Genomic DNA, 15,582 nt, shown 5'->3' with positions numbered 1-15,582 from the left:
GTAATATTGTTAAAAATTATTACAATTTAAAAAGACTGCTTTCTGCGTGTGAATATATAGTAAAGTGTAATTTATTCCTGTGAATTTTCATCAGTCTTCAGTGTCACATGACCCTTCAGAAATCACTCTAATATGATGATTTGATGCTCAAGAAACATGGACACAAAAAACAAAAGACAGAAACTAGAAACAAAAAAAGGAATTTAATACTTCTATTCAGCAAGTACACATTAAATTGATCAAAAGTGACAGTAAAGATTCTATTTCAAATAAATATTTTTTTTATTTGATAATAAAAAATATTTATAAACAAATAAATATTTGTTTATATTTATTTGTCTATATAAATTATATTTATTTGTCTATATAAATTATATTTATTTATAATTATTTGTGTATGTAAATATTTGTGAATGTTTATTTGTCTATAAAAATATTTATAGACAAATAAATATTTTTTATTAATAAAAATATTTATTTTTTATCAAATAAATATTTTACTTTCCATTTCTTTAAAGAATCCAGAAAAAAAAAATGTATCGCTGTTTTCACAAAAATATTAAGCAGCGAAAGTTAATATTAATATCATTATTGATAACATTGTTAGCACCAATAATAGAGCAGGATCATTACATGTGAAACTGAAGACTGGAATAATGATGCTGACATTTTACAATATATTCAAGTAGAAAAATTGTAACTATATTTTGCAATGTTATTGTATTAGCAGTGAAATAAAAGCAGCCTTGGTGAGCAGAAGACACTTTGGACCGGCAGTGTAATATTTGCAAATTGAAAGCATTTCACTTGTGTTTTCATATTTTAAATGTGTTTGTGCACAGATCCGGATCCGTGTGAGCGATGCCGTACGCACCTGAGCAGATGGCACCAGCGTCCTCATGATGCCCGCAGTTGTTCACTCCCCACCCCAGGCTGTAACAGGAGCTCAGACTGCTCTCGTGCCCGTTACAGTTGACGTTATCCAGCAGGATCCGGCCCGTGCCGTAGCCGAAGTAAGAGTTGGTGGGAGCGGCGACTGCTTGTCCACAGCTGACCTGCTGACACACGACCGCCGCGTCCGCCATGCTCCAGTCGTCGTCACACACCGTCCCCCAGCTGCCCTGGTAGTAGATCTCCACCCGGCCCTGACAGCGGTCCGACGTGCCGGCCAGCCGGACCACACCGTCTCCTACAGGCGGAGGAAGATCATCAACTCTCTGATCCAGGACCAGCTTCGGTGCATTTCTCAGATCAGAACTGAAATCCTCAAAACGACCTGTTCAATCTCGTGCATCAAAAAAGCAGTTTCTCATTTCTTTGAGCAAGTTGCGAATGCTTTGGTACGTATGATTACGTGCAATTCCTACATTGTTGATCAAAATGGATTATAATGGGTCTCGGTTGAATAGTCCCAATAATCATCAATAATTTTGATGATTGTGGATTACAGATATGAAAACATTTTTACAATATTCTAATTTTGAATTTGGGGTTTTCATATCTGTAATCCATAATCATCAAAATTATAACAGATAAAGGCTTGAAATATCTCACGTTGCATGTAATGAGTCTATAATATAGTTCATTTATTTCAGTAATTCAATTTAAAAGGTGAAACTAATATATTAGTTTCACCTTTTAAGTTGAATTACTGAAATAGATGAACTTTTGCATGATATTCTAATTTTTCGAGCTTCATTTCTTAAACATATACATGTGTGTATTTAAATATACAAATCAATTATACACTAATCGCAAGTGATCGCTGCCCAGCACTAAATGAACTATTAGTTTACTTTAGCAAGTTGCGAATGCTTCGGCACGTATGATTACGTGCAATTCCTACATTATCAATTGCTTATGTCATGTTGATCAAAATATATTATAATGGGTCTCGGTTGAATAGTCCCAATAATCATCAATAATTTTGATGATTATGGATTACAGATATGAAAACCTTTTTACAATATTCTAATTTTGAATTTGGGGTTTTCATATCTGTAATCCATAATCATCAAAATTATAACAAATAAAGCCTTGAAATATCTCACTTTGCATGTAATGAGTCTATATAATATATTAGTTTCACCTTTTAAGTTGAATTACTGAACTTACTTGCACGATATTCTAATGTTTCGAGCATCACCTGTATATGCAAATATTTCTTAAACATACACTTTAAAAAATGCTGGGTTGTTTCGACCTAAATTTGTGTCAAATATGGACAAACCCAAATGTTGGGTTAAAAATGTAACCGTTGAAAGTGAAAGTTGAAGTTAGGTTTTTTCAAATTTTAAATTACATTTTTAACCCAACATTTGGGTCCATATTTGACCCAAATTTGGGTTGAAACAACCCAGCATTTTTGTTCATTCATGAGTGTAAAACCTCATGTAAGAGAACTTACTCAAACCCGAGGCCAGACGGGACGGTGTTGTTGGCTCCAGGCCTCGAGACTCCACCACACTATTGCCTGTGAGAAACACACACATCTCGTCATTGAACCCATTCATTATTAATTATCACCACATATTAGTACAAACTTTTCAAACGGTTTTTGAATAATGCATGAAAATGTGTCTTGAGACAGATCCACTTTACTTCTCCTTAAAGGAGTAGTTCACTTTAATTCACTCACCCCCATGTCATCCAAGATGTCCATGTCTTTCTTTCTTCAGTTGAAAAGAAATGAAGGGTTTTGATGAAAACATTCCAGGATTTTCTCCATATAATGGACTTCAATGGGGTCCAAACGGTTCAAGGTCCAAATGAGAGTTTCAGTGCAAACTACAAACTGTTCAAAGGGCTTTAAACGACACCAGACGATGAATAAGGGTCGTATCAAGGACCCTTCGAGTCAGGACTCGAAAAAATATTCATTCATTTTGATGAAGGAGTTCGAACAGGAGAGTCACGAACGCGCATCACAGAACAGAGCAAGGCGACCATTTGAGCTTATAAAACTTAAACTTTTGTATTTATTTTTTAAATGAGCGATCGTTTCGCTTGATAAGACCCTTATTCATCGTCTGGTGTCGTTTAAAGCCCTTTGAAGCTGCACTGAAACTCTCATTTAGACCTTGAACCGTTTGGACCCCATTGAAGTCCATTATATGCAGAAAAATGCTGGAATGTTTTCATTAAAACCCTTCATTTCTTTTTGACTGAAGAAAGAAAGACATGGACATCTTGGATGACATGGGGGCGAGTAAATTATCAGCTAAGTTTTTTTTTTTTTTTGGAAATAGGCTCATTTTACAGAGTTAAACTGTTGAGTTTTACCGTTTTTTAATCCATTCAGCTGATCTCTGGTTCTGGCGGTACCACTTTTAGCATAGCTTAGCATACATCATTGAAGTGCACAAGACCATTAGCATTTCTCCAAAAAAAAAAAAAGACTTTAAAACTTGGATGGATTTAAAACTTGACTCTTCTGTAGTTATATCGTGGACTAAGACCGACGGAAAATGAAAAGTTGCATTTTTCTAGGCTGATATAACTAGGAACTATACTCTCATTCCTGCGTAATAATCAAGAAACTATGAGTGCAGCAGGCGTAATGACATGACGGAGCGCCTGAAAACAGTGCCCAGCTTCTAAGTTTGTGTAGTTTCTTGATTATTACACAGGAATGAGAGTACAGGTAAAATGAGCCTATTTCCAAAAAAAGAGGAGTGCCCCTTTAAGCGCTTTATAAATGGAGGTGACTTGACTCCACGTACCTCTACAGGTGACGGCCACGTCTTCATAGTGGTAGCAGTTGTGGACGCCCCATCCCTGATTCCCACACTGACTCAAGTCCATCTCTCCCCCTTTACAGTCCACGTTATCCAGCAGGATTGGGCCGGATCCCTGCCCGAACCTGGAGCTGCTCCCCACGGCCACGGCCACGCCACAGTCCAGCTGTCGACACACCACGTTCGAGTCCACCATGTCCCAGTCGTCGTCACACACCGTCCCCCACGAGCCGTTGTGGAGAACCTCCACCCGACCCTCACACCGGTTCCTGCCGTTCACCAGTCGCACTGCAGGGAGAACGTTTCTTAACAAGTCTCTTCTGCTATTTGATGAAAACATTCCAGCATTTTCTCCATATAATGGACTTCAATGGGGTCCAAACGGTTCAAGGTCCAAAAGACAGTTTCAGTGCAGCTTCAAAGGGCTTTAAACGATTCCAGACGATGAATAAGGGTCTTATCAAGCGAAACGATCGCTCATTTCAAAAATAAATAATAAAGTTTAAGTTTTATAAGCTCAAATGCTCGCCTTGCTCTGTTCTGTGATGCGCGTTCGTGACTCTCCTGTTCGAACTCGTTCATCAAAATGAACGAATCTTTTTTCAGGTCATTTGGTTCATTCAACAAACGAAATGAGCGAGTTGACTCGGAAAAAGGTTTGTTCATTTTTGATGAACGAGTCCGAACAGGAGAGTCACAGAGTACAGATCAAGGCGAGCATTTGAGCTTATAAAACTTAAACTTTGTTATTTATTTATTAAATGAGCGATCGTTTCACTTGATAAGACCCTTATTCATCGTCTGCAATTGTTTAAAGCCCTTTGAAGCTGCACTGAAACTCTCATTTGGACCTTGAACCGTTTGGACCCCATTGAAGTCCATTATATGGAGAAAATCCTGGAATGTTTTCATCAAAAATCGACTGAAGAAAGAAAGACATGGACATGTTGGATGACATGGGGGTGAGTAAATTATCAGCAAAAGTTTTTTTTAAAGTGAACTACTAATTTAAGTTTGATAAAGACACTGACAGGTTATGATGTATTAATTTATGTCAAGTTGTCGTAACAAAGACATCTCAAACAACGTCATATTTGCATTCAAAATGTCATAATTAATGACAGTTTTCATTAACATGCATAAAACCTCCTTCACATTCATGACGTGTTTCGTGTCATGCACACCCCTTCAAGTAAAGTGTTACCAAAGGTTCTTTAAACTACAAAAACGTTCTTTAGATTTTCAAAATGTTCTAAACAAGAACCGAGCGGTTCTTTGGGGAAGCAAAAATGCTTGGAACCTTTATTTGTGTACATGTCCAAAAATATGATGTTACCAAAGGATTATATCCGAAAAACTCGAGTGTTCAGTTGAAGGTCATACTGTAGTCTCTAGTGCGCATGAAATCTACTCTGGCTTGGGAATAAGTTGAGCTCAAATATAATGATATAATGAACCCAGTAAGAATGTTCCTAATCCCCTTCAACTTAAGGCACAATAATAAGTCTAAATATGACATATGACTCCAAAAAGAAAGAGAGAGAGAGAGGACGTGGCATAGCGGGGGAGAAGGGGATTGTGTAAACCGAGCAAGAGGAAGTAACAGTACTTTTTTTCTTGTCCCTTTGGAGGCAATTATGATCCGTTTCCCCTCTTTGCGAAGGCAAACTTGTCTTTTCTTAAAAGGGTGTGTTCTTAAAGATAGAAAGGGTGAGAAAGTGAATTACCGTCAGACTGTGTTGTCACTGGGGCGTTTGTAGTGTTGGCTGTGGGAGAAAAAAGTAGAGAGAAAGTCAGAGAGAGAGCGAGCGAGAGAGAAAACAACGATTGTGGTGAAATTATTTGTTGAAAGGAGGTTCTTGGCCCTCCATAGCTACAGCCCTCTATATCTACTACATCTATTTTCCTGTAATCTTAGACTCGCTGGAACAGGAAGACTGTGAATTCTGTTCAGGCTGTGATTCAGACGGACAGAAATATGTGGCATGGCTCAATAAAACACTCCTCTCATTATGCCAGATCAGATATTCAGATCTGCGCACGAGTCTGATCAGATCCAGTGGATATATCCAATCTCTTGTACAGAAAGAAATCTATAAATCTACTTATGTTTTCTTGCAAACTGTCTGCTTCAGTCTAGACCTGCGAGACGCATTAATGAGACACTTCAGATTTGCTTTCAGAAAAGTTAAGTATAGAATATTTATAAATTGTGGTATTAACTCATGTTAACTAATGAGAGCTTACGTAATTAGTTTGTTTTCTTTGAAATCCTATAATTGTACATTTTATATATTTATATATACAGTTTTTATAATGTTTTTTGGAGAAAAAAACACGAGAATATATATATATTCTCGTGTTTTTTTCTCCAAAAAACATTATATATATATATATATATATAACATTATATATATATATATATATTATGATTTTCAATATATATATATATTGAAAATCATAATATATAAATAATATCAATAATATATGCATAGTTTTTCATATATTTAATGTTTTAAGCTTGATATATATATATATATAAATATAATATCAATGTTAAACATAAAAATATATATTTTTAATACATTAGATAAAGATAAAAGTTAATCATATAAAAAAATTATAAAATACTGTTTTAATCTTTTTTTATTCTTTTTTTTTACTTAACTATATATCATATTATAAATCATACGTAATTATATAAATCATAATATATCAATAATATATGCATAGTTTTTCATATATTTATTGTTTTAAGCTTGAGATTTATATAGAAATTAATATATAGGCCTATAGGCCTCAATGTTAAACATAAATTTTTTTATTTTATTTTTAAAAATTTTTTTTAAACATTACATAAAAATAAAAGTAGTAAAAAATAATAAAATACTGTTTTAATCTTTTTTTATTATTTATTTTTTATTTATAGACTTAACTATATAAAACATTAAACTATATTAAAAAGTTACATTCAAGAGTTTTATACATATTTTTCTTATTGTAATAACAGAAAGGTTTTTAATCAAATAAATGCAGTCTTGGTGGACTTTTCAAAACATACCAAAGTCTTACAGACCCCAAATTTATATATATATATATATGAATAAGATAAACGTAATATGTTGTTGGCTAAAGTGCTGTTGTTATTAAAATGTATTTATATATAGTTCCAATTGAAATATATCTATAACTCAACATTTTAAGACATTTGACATGTTGGCTAGACTTGGGTGTGTTTGTTGAGAAAGCTCTGGTGTTTTCTCTTCGCTCCACACACACACACACACACACACAGCACTTGAGGTGTTGTTATTCTTCCGTTTTGCAGCTGTATTGAGACAGCTAATGCCAGCGCCTATACAAACTATTGTATTCAACTGTGAATCGATGGTGTAGGCTTTCCGAACCTCACAAAGACAGCAGAAAAGAGGCTTTTTTCCATCACATCCCATTTAGGTCATTTCACAGGCTTCTCTGCTTATTAATACGTATGTCACTGAAACAAAATTCGCTGTAAACATAACGCTTCAGGCTCGTTCACACATACTGTACATCTGAAGCTTTAGCATTCAAACTAGTGGTTTTTTAGAATGTTCATTTTCAAATTGTTTTCAACGTTCTAAGTTGTTTCGAATGTTGCTACATTTTTTGCAATGTTTTTAGAATGTTGCTATGCGGTCGTTAGGGTGTGTTGCGACTGATGTCATTAAGGTTGCTTATGAAAAGTCATAAGCAAATATAAATGTTTAGTTTATAATGATACTTACTGGAAACTGATCTTCGTTCGAGTTTGAGGTTGAGATTGAGATCTCCTGCACACAGAAAAGATCATAACAAATCATCATTAACTAACTTAAATATGCAATTCTCAATCAGAAGAAATATGTTTATATATTATATATATATATATATAATATATATTATTATATTTATATATACATATTATATATATATATATACTGTATATATATATATATATATATATATATATATATATATATTATATTATATAATTATAATATATTATATTATAATGTCACACTTTAGATTAGCGTCCAGTTCTCACAATAATTGGTGCTTTTACTGCTTGTTAAAAGTTAGTACAGTAAGGTGTTGTTAAATATTGTAGGATTAAGGGATGTAGAATATGGCTGTGCAGAATAAGATATTAATATGTGCTCCATAAGTACTAATAAACAGCCAATATCCTAGTAATATGCATGATAATAAGCAAGTTCATACTGAGAATTGGAGCCTAAATTAAAGTGTCACTATAACCTTTTTTTTGAAGTTCTCTAGACAACAGTCAGTCTGTGACCGATATGGTACACACATTATCTCACGTCTTTGTTTGTGTTTGCGTCACTGCAGAAAGCATTGATCTGCTGGGGAAACACCTATAACTCTCTGATGCATAGACACATCTTCTCAGGTGTCCTTTAATTCATTCGTCTTTTCAAACGTTTGCATTAAACGGGGGATTTACGTCCTGAACTAACCATGAGAAATTAGTGTTGTGTTCCACCAGGAACCATTAAGCCTGCACTGTAAAAACAAATGTGTTCAATTTACTTAATTCAACTAAGGCAATGAGTTTGCACAATTGAATTAAGTCATCCTAACTTAATTTTTCTAACTTAATCAATTTAAGTTTTGTCAACTAAATTATATCTGTGATCTGAAGAAGTTGCGACATGAATAAATGGATTGCTTTGTTTTGCTATTTTTAGCTTTTTTTTACCATTACAATTTCCAACAAGAGACAGCTAATAAAATTGTAATGGTCTAATTAATTAAATTAATTAAAAAGAAACTTGTTTGCATGAATGTTGAAGTTGCAAAATATATAGCCTAGAGGGACTATATCAAACCAATTAAAAGTCTATGCCATAAGTATTAGCAATAAAATGTTAAAAGATCATTATTATACATGAAATATAGCTTTGTTATACTGTATATATTCAAAACATGGAATTAATTTAAGTATATACAAATATTTATTACTTCATTTCCTTTGAAATCAAATTACTGTGATTTCATGTTGCATCACTGCATTAATTGGAAGAGAATTACAATAATAGAAATTAAGTGCTCAACCAAAGGGAACACTGATCATACAGTAATAATGGTGAGAGATTTTAGGAAATCTTAGTCAACTTATTTTTTTTGATGTTCTCACAAAATTTGTAGTTGTTTTGACAATAACATTCAAGATGACTGGAATTTTTTTTTTTTTGTGTTGGCAAAATGATACTCAAACCAGTCAAGTAATGTTAACTTGTGTTTTCTGAGTAATGAAGGCATTGCATGCAGTACAGATTACTACTACTACTAATAATAATGGATTTTATTTATTTTTATTAGTGCTACAATATACAAAAAGAGAATAACAACAACAAATTATAATACTATTATAATACTAAATTGTTTTAAGTAAGTTCAACAACTTACTTAAAACAACTCTTGCAGATTTTACAGTGTGGACGGACGCTGTTGTCTTTGATTTTGATTATTGTTCCCATAAACCATAAACACATCTAAAAAAAAAAAGCTGTTTTAAATAGTTGTAGATGCAGTGTTTCATATGATATCCTAATATATATCATGTATATATGTATCATATATATATATATATTAGGGCTGTGCAAAAATTAATTGCGATTAATCGCATCCAAAATAAAAGTCTGTGTTTACATAATATATTAGTGTGTGCTGTATATAATTATTTTGTATATATAAATACCTATGCATGCATGTATATATTAAAGAATTATTTGCACTTAAATTCTGTGTATATACATATATAAATACATAATCTATATTATATAAATATAAATATTTTATATATGAAAAACATTTTCTTAAATATATACATGCATGTGTGTGTATTTATATATACAAAATAATTATATACAGCACACACAAATATATTATGTAAACACTGACTTTTATTTTGGATGCGAATTAATTTTTTGCACAGCCCTAATATATATATATATACAGTATATATCATAGCCTTGGTGAGCACAGACACAAAATGAAAAGCCTAATTATTCATAAGTGCGTATCTAACGAATGTTATTTCTCGTGCAATTTAAACGCCAAAAAATATTTTTTGCGTGCTTATGATACGCACTTTATGGCATGTAATACGCACGCACACCCAAGGGTGTGTAGTAGCCTAGCATATATGCACGCAAAAACCATTAAATGGCATGAGAAATAACATTGGTGGTATAGATACGCACTTTCATGAGACTGTGTTGATCTTCTGATATCTAAAAGCGTGTTTGTCACTCACGGGGTGCACGAATGATGGAGACGGCGATGAGAAACAGTGAAGCCAGCAGGCCGGACACGATCCAGGCAGCAGATCTACAACATCTGAGCTCACAGTCGGACACACGCTGACCTTTCATGGCACCTGCAGAACACACACACACACACACCTTCAGTTAGTAAGACCTCTCGACCTCTCACAATCCGTCTATGTGGTTTACTGTCGCTTATTCTCACGACACAGACCCGAGGTTATTACTGAATCTGATTCCCCTCATAGTATGTTATGTAAAACACACACACACACCACAACAACAAATGTTGAGCCTGCAGGCCACAGGCACTTTTGGACACACACATGTCGATATGAGAGCAAACCAATCGAGTGCTTGCTGATTGTTCCAGAGATTTATAATCAAAAATGTTGTTATGTATTTTTGCATGTGAACCAAATTTTTCAACAATTCATTTCTACCCTTTACATATTTCTGTGGGTTTTGCAAATATCTAACCAATCTCGCAACTCAAACCGCCAGTCAACAGTTGATATTACAAAATATTAACTTTCTATAATAATAGATCAAGGGCTGGAAGTTTTTAACGTCACTCAACCGGTTTCCTCAAATGTTTAAAGTACGTTTAGCTGGATTTACAGTGTGTTATCCTTTTTTTTTGTTGTTTTTCCTAAAACCCTCCTGACCTTCCACTGGAATGCGTGTAGCTGGTGGGATAGGGCTCAGGATCTGGGATCTGGGGGAGAATATGATATTCCACGGGAAAGATAGTGAACATTCCGGGCCTCGGTGCACAAAAAGACATTTCTGCTGTCTGTGGTCGCCAGTTAAACGCTCCTTCCGGAGAATCTGTCACTGGGACTGTCCTGAGCGCGAGGCTGGGGCGCCGGGGGGCGAGAGGGGGGCTGGAGGACAGCGCTGGTTTGCCCTGGTCCCGCCTCGAACATTTTAGGTGACGCGGACTCGGAATATCTACATGCATCAATGCCACATTTTTCTAAATGTCATAATCATTTGTGACCCTGCATCACAAAACCAGTCACAAGTGGCAATTATAGATTTTTCTTTCATGCCAAACATCATTAGGATGTTAAGTACAGATTATGTTCCATGAAGATATGTTGTAATTTCCTACCGTAAATATTTAAAGAGCCCCTATCATAGCATTTGAAATGTTCCCTAACAGTTTAACATGCATACAAGGATGAAAAAAAAAACTTTATTTGTCTTATAACATGTATTTATTTTTAACTGATTTGCTCACCGACTCCCAAATGATTCGTACAACGACTCTTTACTTTTTCCAATCCACTCCTTTGAGTGACGCTAATCGGCGGTGATTGGTCAGATGACAGACCCAGTCAGTTATTGTTTGTTAGCATAACGCATAAACATATTGATAAAGCACTGCAGTACCACAAGACGCTCTATTCTTTATGACAAACTCCAATAACAGCGACAAACATTTCACATATTTAACAAAAATTGACATTGGAGACCTAGAAGCTGCGCTGAGTGTAAATTACACATACAGATACACGCGCACACACATACTGCCTCGCGTCCCGACGCTACAAAACCGTTCAAAACCCATAAAAGCAACAATTATTAATAATACTTACAGGTTGTGATTCGAAGGAGGAAGCTGATCCATATACACTGGGTAAGTTACTGAGCCCTCCTTCAGGAACAACCGCTTGCGAATCCACATTTGAGTTCATTTATGTTTTTGAACTAACGTTATTCGTCAATAAAATGATGAGAACACAATCGGGCTATACTGTTGTGGTATCGTTGCAAATATGAACTCTAACCAGCGATTCTTCACATGCTCGTCCCTGGGAAATTAAAACAAAGTGGCTGAACTATCTTTGCATTGTTGAACACAGCGTCTTCTCGACATGATGCGATGATGAAGTATTTGAATGTGTAGACTTCAAGTTTACACTTCCGTCTGCGCGCGGCCAGTATGTCTCTACGTCACGACGAACCAGCTAATGACTCGTTTCAAAAACAATTCATTTCATAGACTCAGAGTCGACTCTCACTTTTGAAAGACAATAACTTTCTATACGGTGCACTTTCAGATATAAATCTTTGCAGGATGTTTTCATTCCCTCAGAGCTATAGTCCACATCATATGAACAGTCATTTTCAAAAATCCATGATAGGGGCTCTTTAAAATATATATATTTTTGTGAGTGGATGTGGCAAAATCGACAACATAAATGGACAACTTTAAAGGTCCCGTTCTTTGTGATCCCATGTTTCAAACTTAAGTTAGTGTGTTGTTGTTAGAGTTGGCTATAAATAATATCTGTAAAATTATAAAGCTCAAAGTTCTATGCCAAGCGAGATATTTGATTTAACAGAAGTAGCCTACATGAACGGCCCGTTTGGACTACATCCCTCTACTTCCTTCTTTAATGACGTCAGTAGAACAGGCCAAATATTGTCCTATCCCAACAAATCATACATCCATGGAAAGCGTATTTATTCCACTTTAAAGCTGCAGTCGTAGCTTTTTTGGGGGTTAAAAAATATCCAAAATACACATTTGAGAAAATACATAACCAGCCAGTGTTCAACGCTCTCTGCTTGCCGTAGCTCGATTCAAAGCGGTAAGATTGTAATAATGTTAATTACAGTGGTACTGGTGGATTTCCACGGGAGATTCGAGCATGTCTTTGCGTCATTACGTCACCTCGGCACACACACGTCTGTACACACAAAGAAGAGTCTCGGCTAGTATTTTTTTATTTTAGTTTTATTTAACCTTTATTTTACCAGGTAGGCCGATTGAGAACAAATTCTCGTTTACAACGGCGACGTGGCCAAGATAAGGTGAAAAAGTGCAAGACAACAATAAGTTACACAATAAATACACAAGGCACAAAAGACAGACTTAAAAAAAATAAAAAACTTAATAAAAACTAAAAAACTAAATGAAATTTAGTATACGTTATATTGCGTGTGAGGATGCTGGAGGAGGAGATTTATACTTTTCTCACAGCACTTGATATAATTTAACTTATTAATTTGATGGCGGATCCAGAAAGGTTCAAACGACGATCGCCAGTGACGACAGATTCGCCCGCTGTAAAATGCAAACGACTTCGGTGTGGCGACAGAAAAAAAGAGACTGCAACCGGCCCATGCGAAAACAAGGATAATATCGGAAGGACATTACATGTAGTCACGCAATGCTGACGTTGTTAACATTAACAATTTGAGAACAAAATATAATTTGCACGGTTTTGAGTGATATGATAACTTTTTATCATGTAATATGAAAGCGATTGTTGGATTTAATCAGCGCGGTTTACTGCAATGTCAGAACCAGAGCAGAAGTGGATGTTTCTTACTTGTTCAGATGACATTTCCCCGTGAATATTGGTCATACTTCCAAAAAGAATAATCTGTGATTCTAAATACAGACACACACTCTCCTCAAACATTGTGTTCATCCGCGCTGTGTCCTGTCGAGGCTGTTGAAGTGCTACTCGCGTAAAGTTGATAATTCCGCGAATGACTGCAATTGCAGATTTCGAACAGAGAGGGCGACAAAGAGGAAAAACGTCGGACTGCAGCTTTAAGATGATATATAAATCTTAATTTTTTTTAAAAAAAAGTGCCCTTATGATTGGTAGTCACATTTGTTAACAAACAAAGTATCCGTCACTTTAATGAGCTCATTTCTTCTGCATTAAAATTATTACATTCTTTAAATTTAAAATTTAAATACACGCTAAGCGAATTGTGATTTTTTTTATATGTATGTTTCTGAAATGCATATTAGACAGTTATCTCTGATATCACTCTAACAGCAGTTGCTAGGGTGCTAAATGATTGTTTCCAGGTGATATTTAGTCAAAACTGAAACCTTATCTCTATAATGTTCTGATCCAGGGATATCCATCTTGCCCTTTTTCAATGGAAGTCTATGGGGGATGGTTGCTAGGGTCCTGTAACTGGTTGCTAGGGTGTGGCTATGAAGTTGAAATGTCACCATTTTTCACAGGTTTAGTGAAATGAGCCGACGCCCAAATCTCTACGCATGATGCAGAGATACAATGATCTGTCATGGGATTTTTCGCCCGCCTCACGAACATCGTTTTATCTTTTACCTCTTATAAAAGTCTATAATAGTCAAAGCTGTTGTCCTCAATAAAACACATGATTTGACACCTCGTCCTCATTACGACAAATGGTGCTGGACGATTTCTCAATTTCATTTATAATTTCATAAATAAAAATTAGGGCTGTGCAAAAATTAATTGAGATTAATCGCATCCAAAATAAAAGTCTGTGTTTACATAATATATTTGTGTGTGCTGTATATAATTATTTTGTATATATAAATACCTATGCATGCATGTATATATTTAAGAATTATTTGTGCTTAAATTCTGTGTATATATATATATATATATATATATATAAATACATAATCTATATTATATAAATACAAACATTTTATATATAAATAACACATTTTCTTAAATATATACATGCATGTGTGTGTATTTATATATACAAAATAATTATATACAGCACACACAAATATATTATGTAAACACAGACTTTTATTTTGGATGCGATTAATCGCAATTAATTTTTGCACAGCCCTAATAAAAATATTAACAAAAACGCAACAAAATTACTAAAACTTATAGGCTTCTAAGATAAAAAAAAACAAAAAACAAAAAAACAAAAACAGGCAATATAAAAATAAAAACTACTCAAAATATCCCTATTATTATCTAAAAAAGCGATAAATGGATGCTCAGGGGAAAATTGTATTGTAAGAGATCTCATCTGTTCCGCATAAGAGAATCATAAACGTGCACGAGCCGAAGCCAAACATCAACAGAAGGAAACCTGTCCCACACCGAGAGAAACACCAACTTTGTGATCTGTGCATTAAAGAGCTGAAACCCTGTCGTCCAGAAAGCCGATTGTGCGCCAATTAGAACATTTACTGACGCAAACCGCTGCGAGCCTGCAGACAAATGGAGCAGTTGTGAGGGCCTGAAAATTAATCTAGTCACCAATATTATGTTTTTCAATACTCCATTCATGGCTGGATGCAGCATGGGTCCCCGAGGGAATAATGTTGCCTTTTGTGTCGCCCGTGTTTCCCCTCCCTCTCCTTCTCACACTGACAGATCCCAGGCGCTCGCGAAAATAGCCCCTTAAAGTCCCACATTAACCGCGAGAGACTTTAGTTCAATTTTTCCTTTTTGGTTAAAATAAGATGTTTTCGCTTTCTAAATATCAAAACCTAAAAAGCAACAAGTCTAAATAATCAATTAAAAGAACATGCATTTGCGGAATAATAATAAATAGCAATTAAAATCTATTTCCATGATTGTAGCAGAACGTGTGCAAAAATATATTCTAATTTTTAAATATTATTTTATTTTTTGCATACAAAAAAAATACTGTAAAATGACTTTAAATGATGCAGAATGATACATAAACATACCTTTGATGGAAAGCAATTTTCTTCACAAGCAAAATTATTATTTTTTGTTTCACACACAAAAAAA

The 15,582-nt window shown here is 34.6% G+C and overlaps 1 protein-coding gene across 1 annotated transcript in view; it reads right to left on the bottom strand.

Annotated features, from left to right (window-relative positions):
• ssc4d (scavenger receptor cysteine rich family member with 4 domains) overlaps positions 1 to 15,582 on the bottom strand; it is a 23,089-nt gene extending 7,507 nt beyond the window's left edge. Inside the window, exons 1-7 of the mRNA XM_039661468.2 lie at positions 15,519 to 15,582; positions 10,039 to 10,161; positions 7,505 to 7,549; positions 5,465 to 5,503; positions 3,723 to 4,025; positions 2,408 to 2,473; positions 875 to 1,189 (exon numbers count right to left, since the gene is read on the bottom strand). Of these exons, the coding sequence (XP_039517402.2) occupies positions 875 to 1,189; positions 2,408 to 2,473; positions 3,723 to 4,025; positions 5,465 to 5,503; positions 7,505 to 7,549; positions 10,039 to 10,156 (886 nt within the window). The 5' untranslated portion in view covers positions 10,157 to 10,161; positions 15,519 to 15,582. The remainder of the gene's footprint in view (positions 1 to 874; positions 1,190 to 2,407; positions 2,474 to 3,722; positions 4,026 to 5,464; positions 5,504 to 7,504; positions 7,550 to 10,038; positions 10,162 to 15,518) is intronic.

Source organism: Pimephales promelas, chromosome 4 (assembly GCF_988280905.1).
Source record: "Pimephales promelas chromosome 4, fPimPro1.hap1.1, whole genome shotgun sequence".
NCBI lineage: Eukaryota > Metazoa > Chordata > Actinopteri > Cypriniformes > Leuciscidae > Pimephales > Pimephales promelas.
The sequence above is the reverse complement of the archived record's forward strand: the minus strand, read 5'-3'. Positions and strand labels throughout refer to the sequence as shown.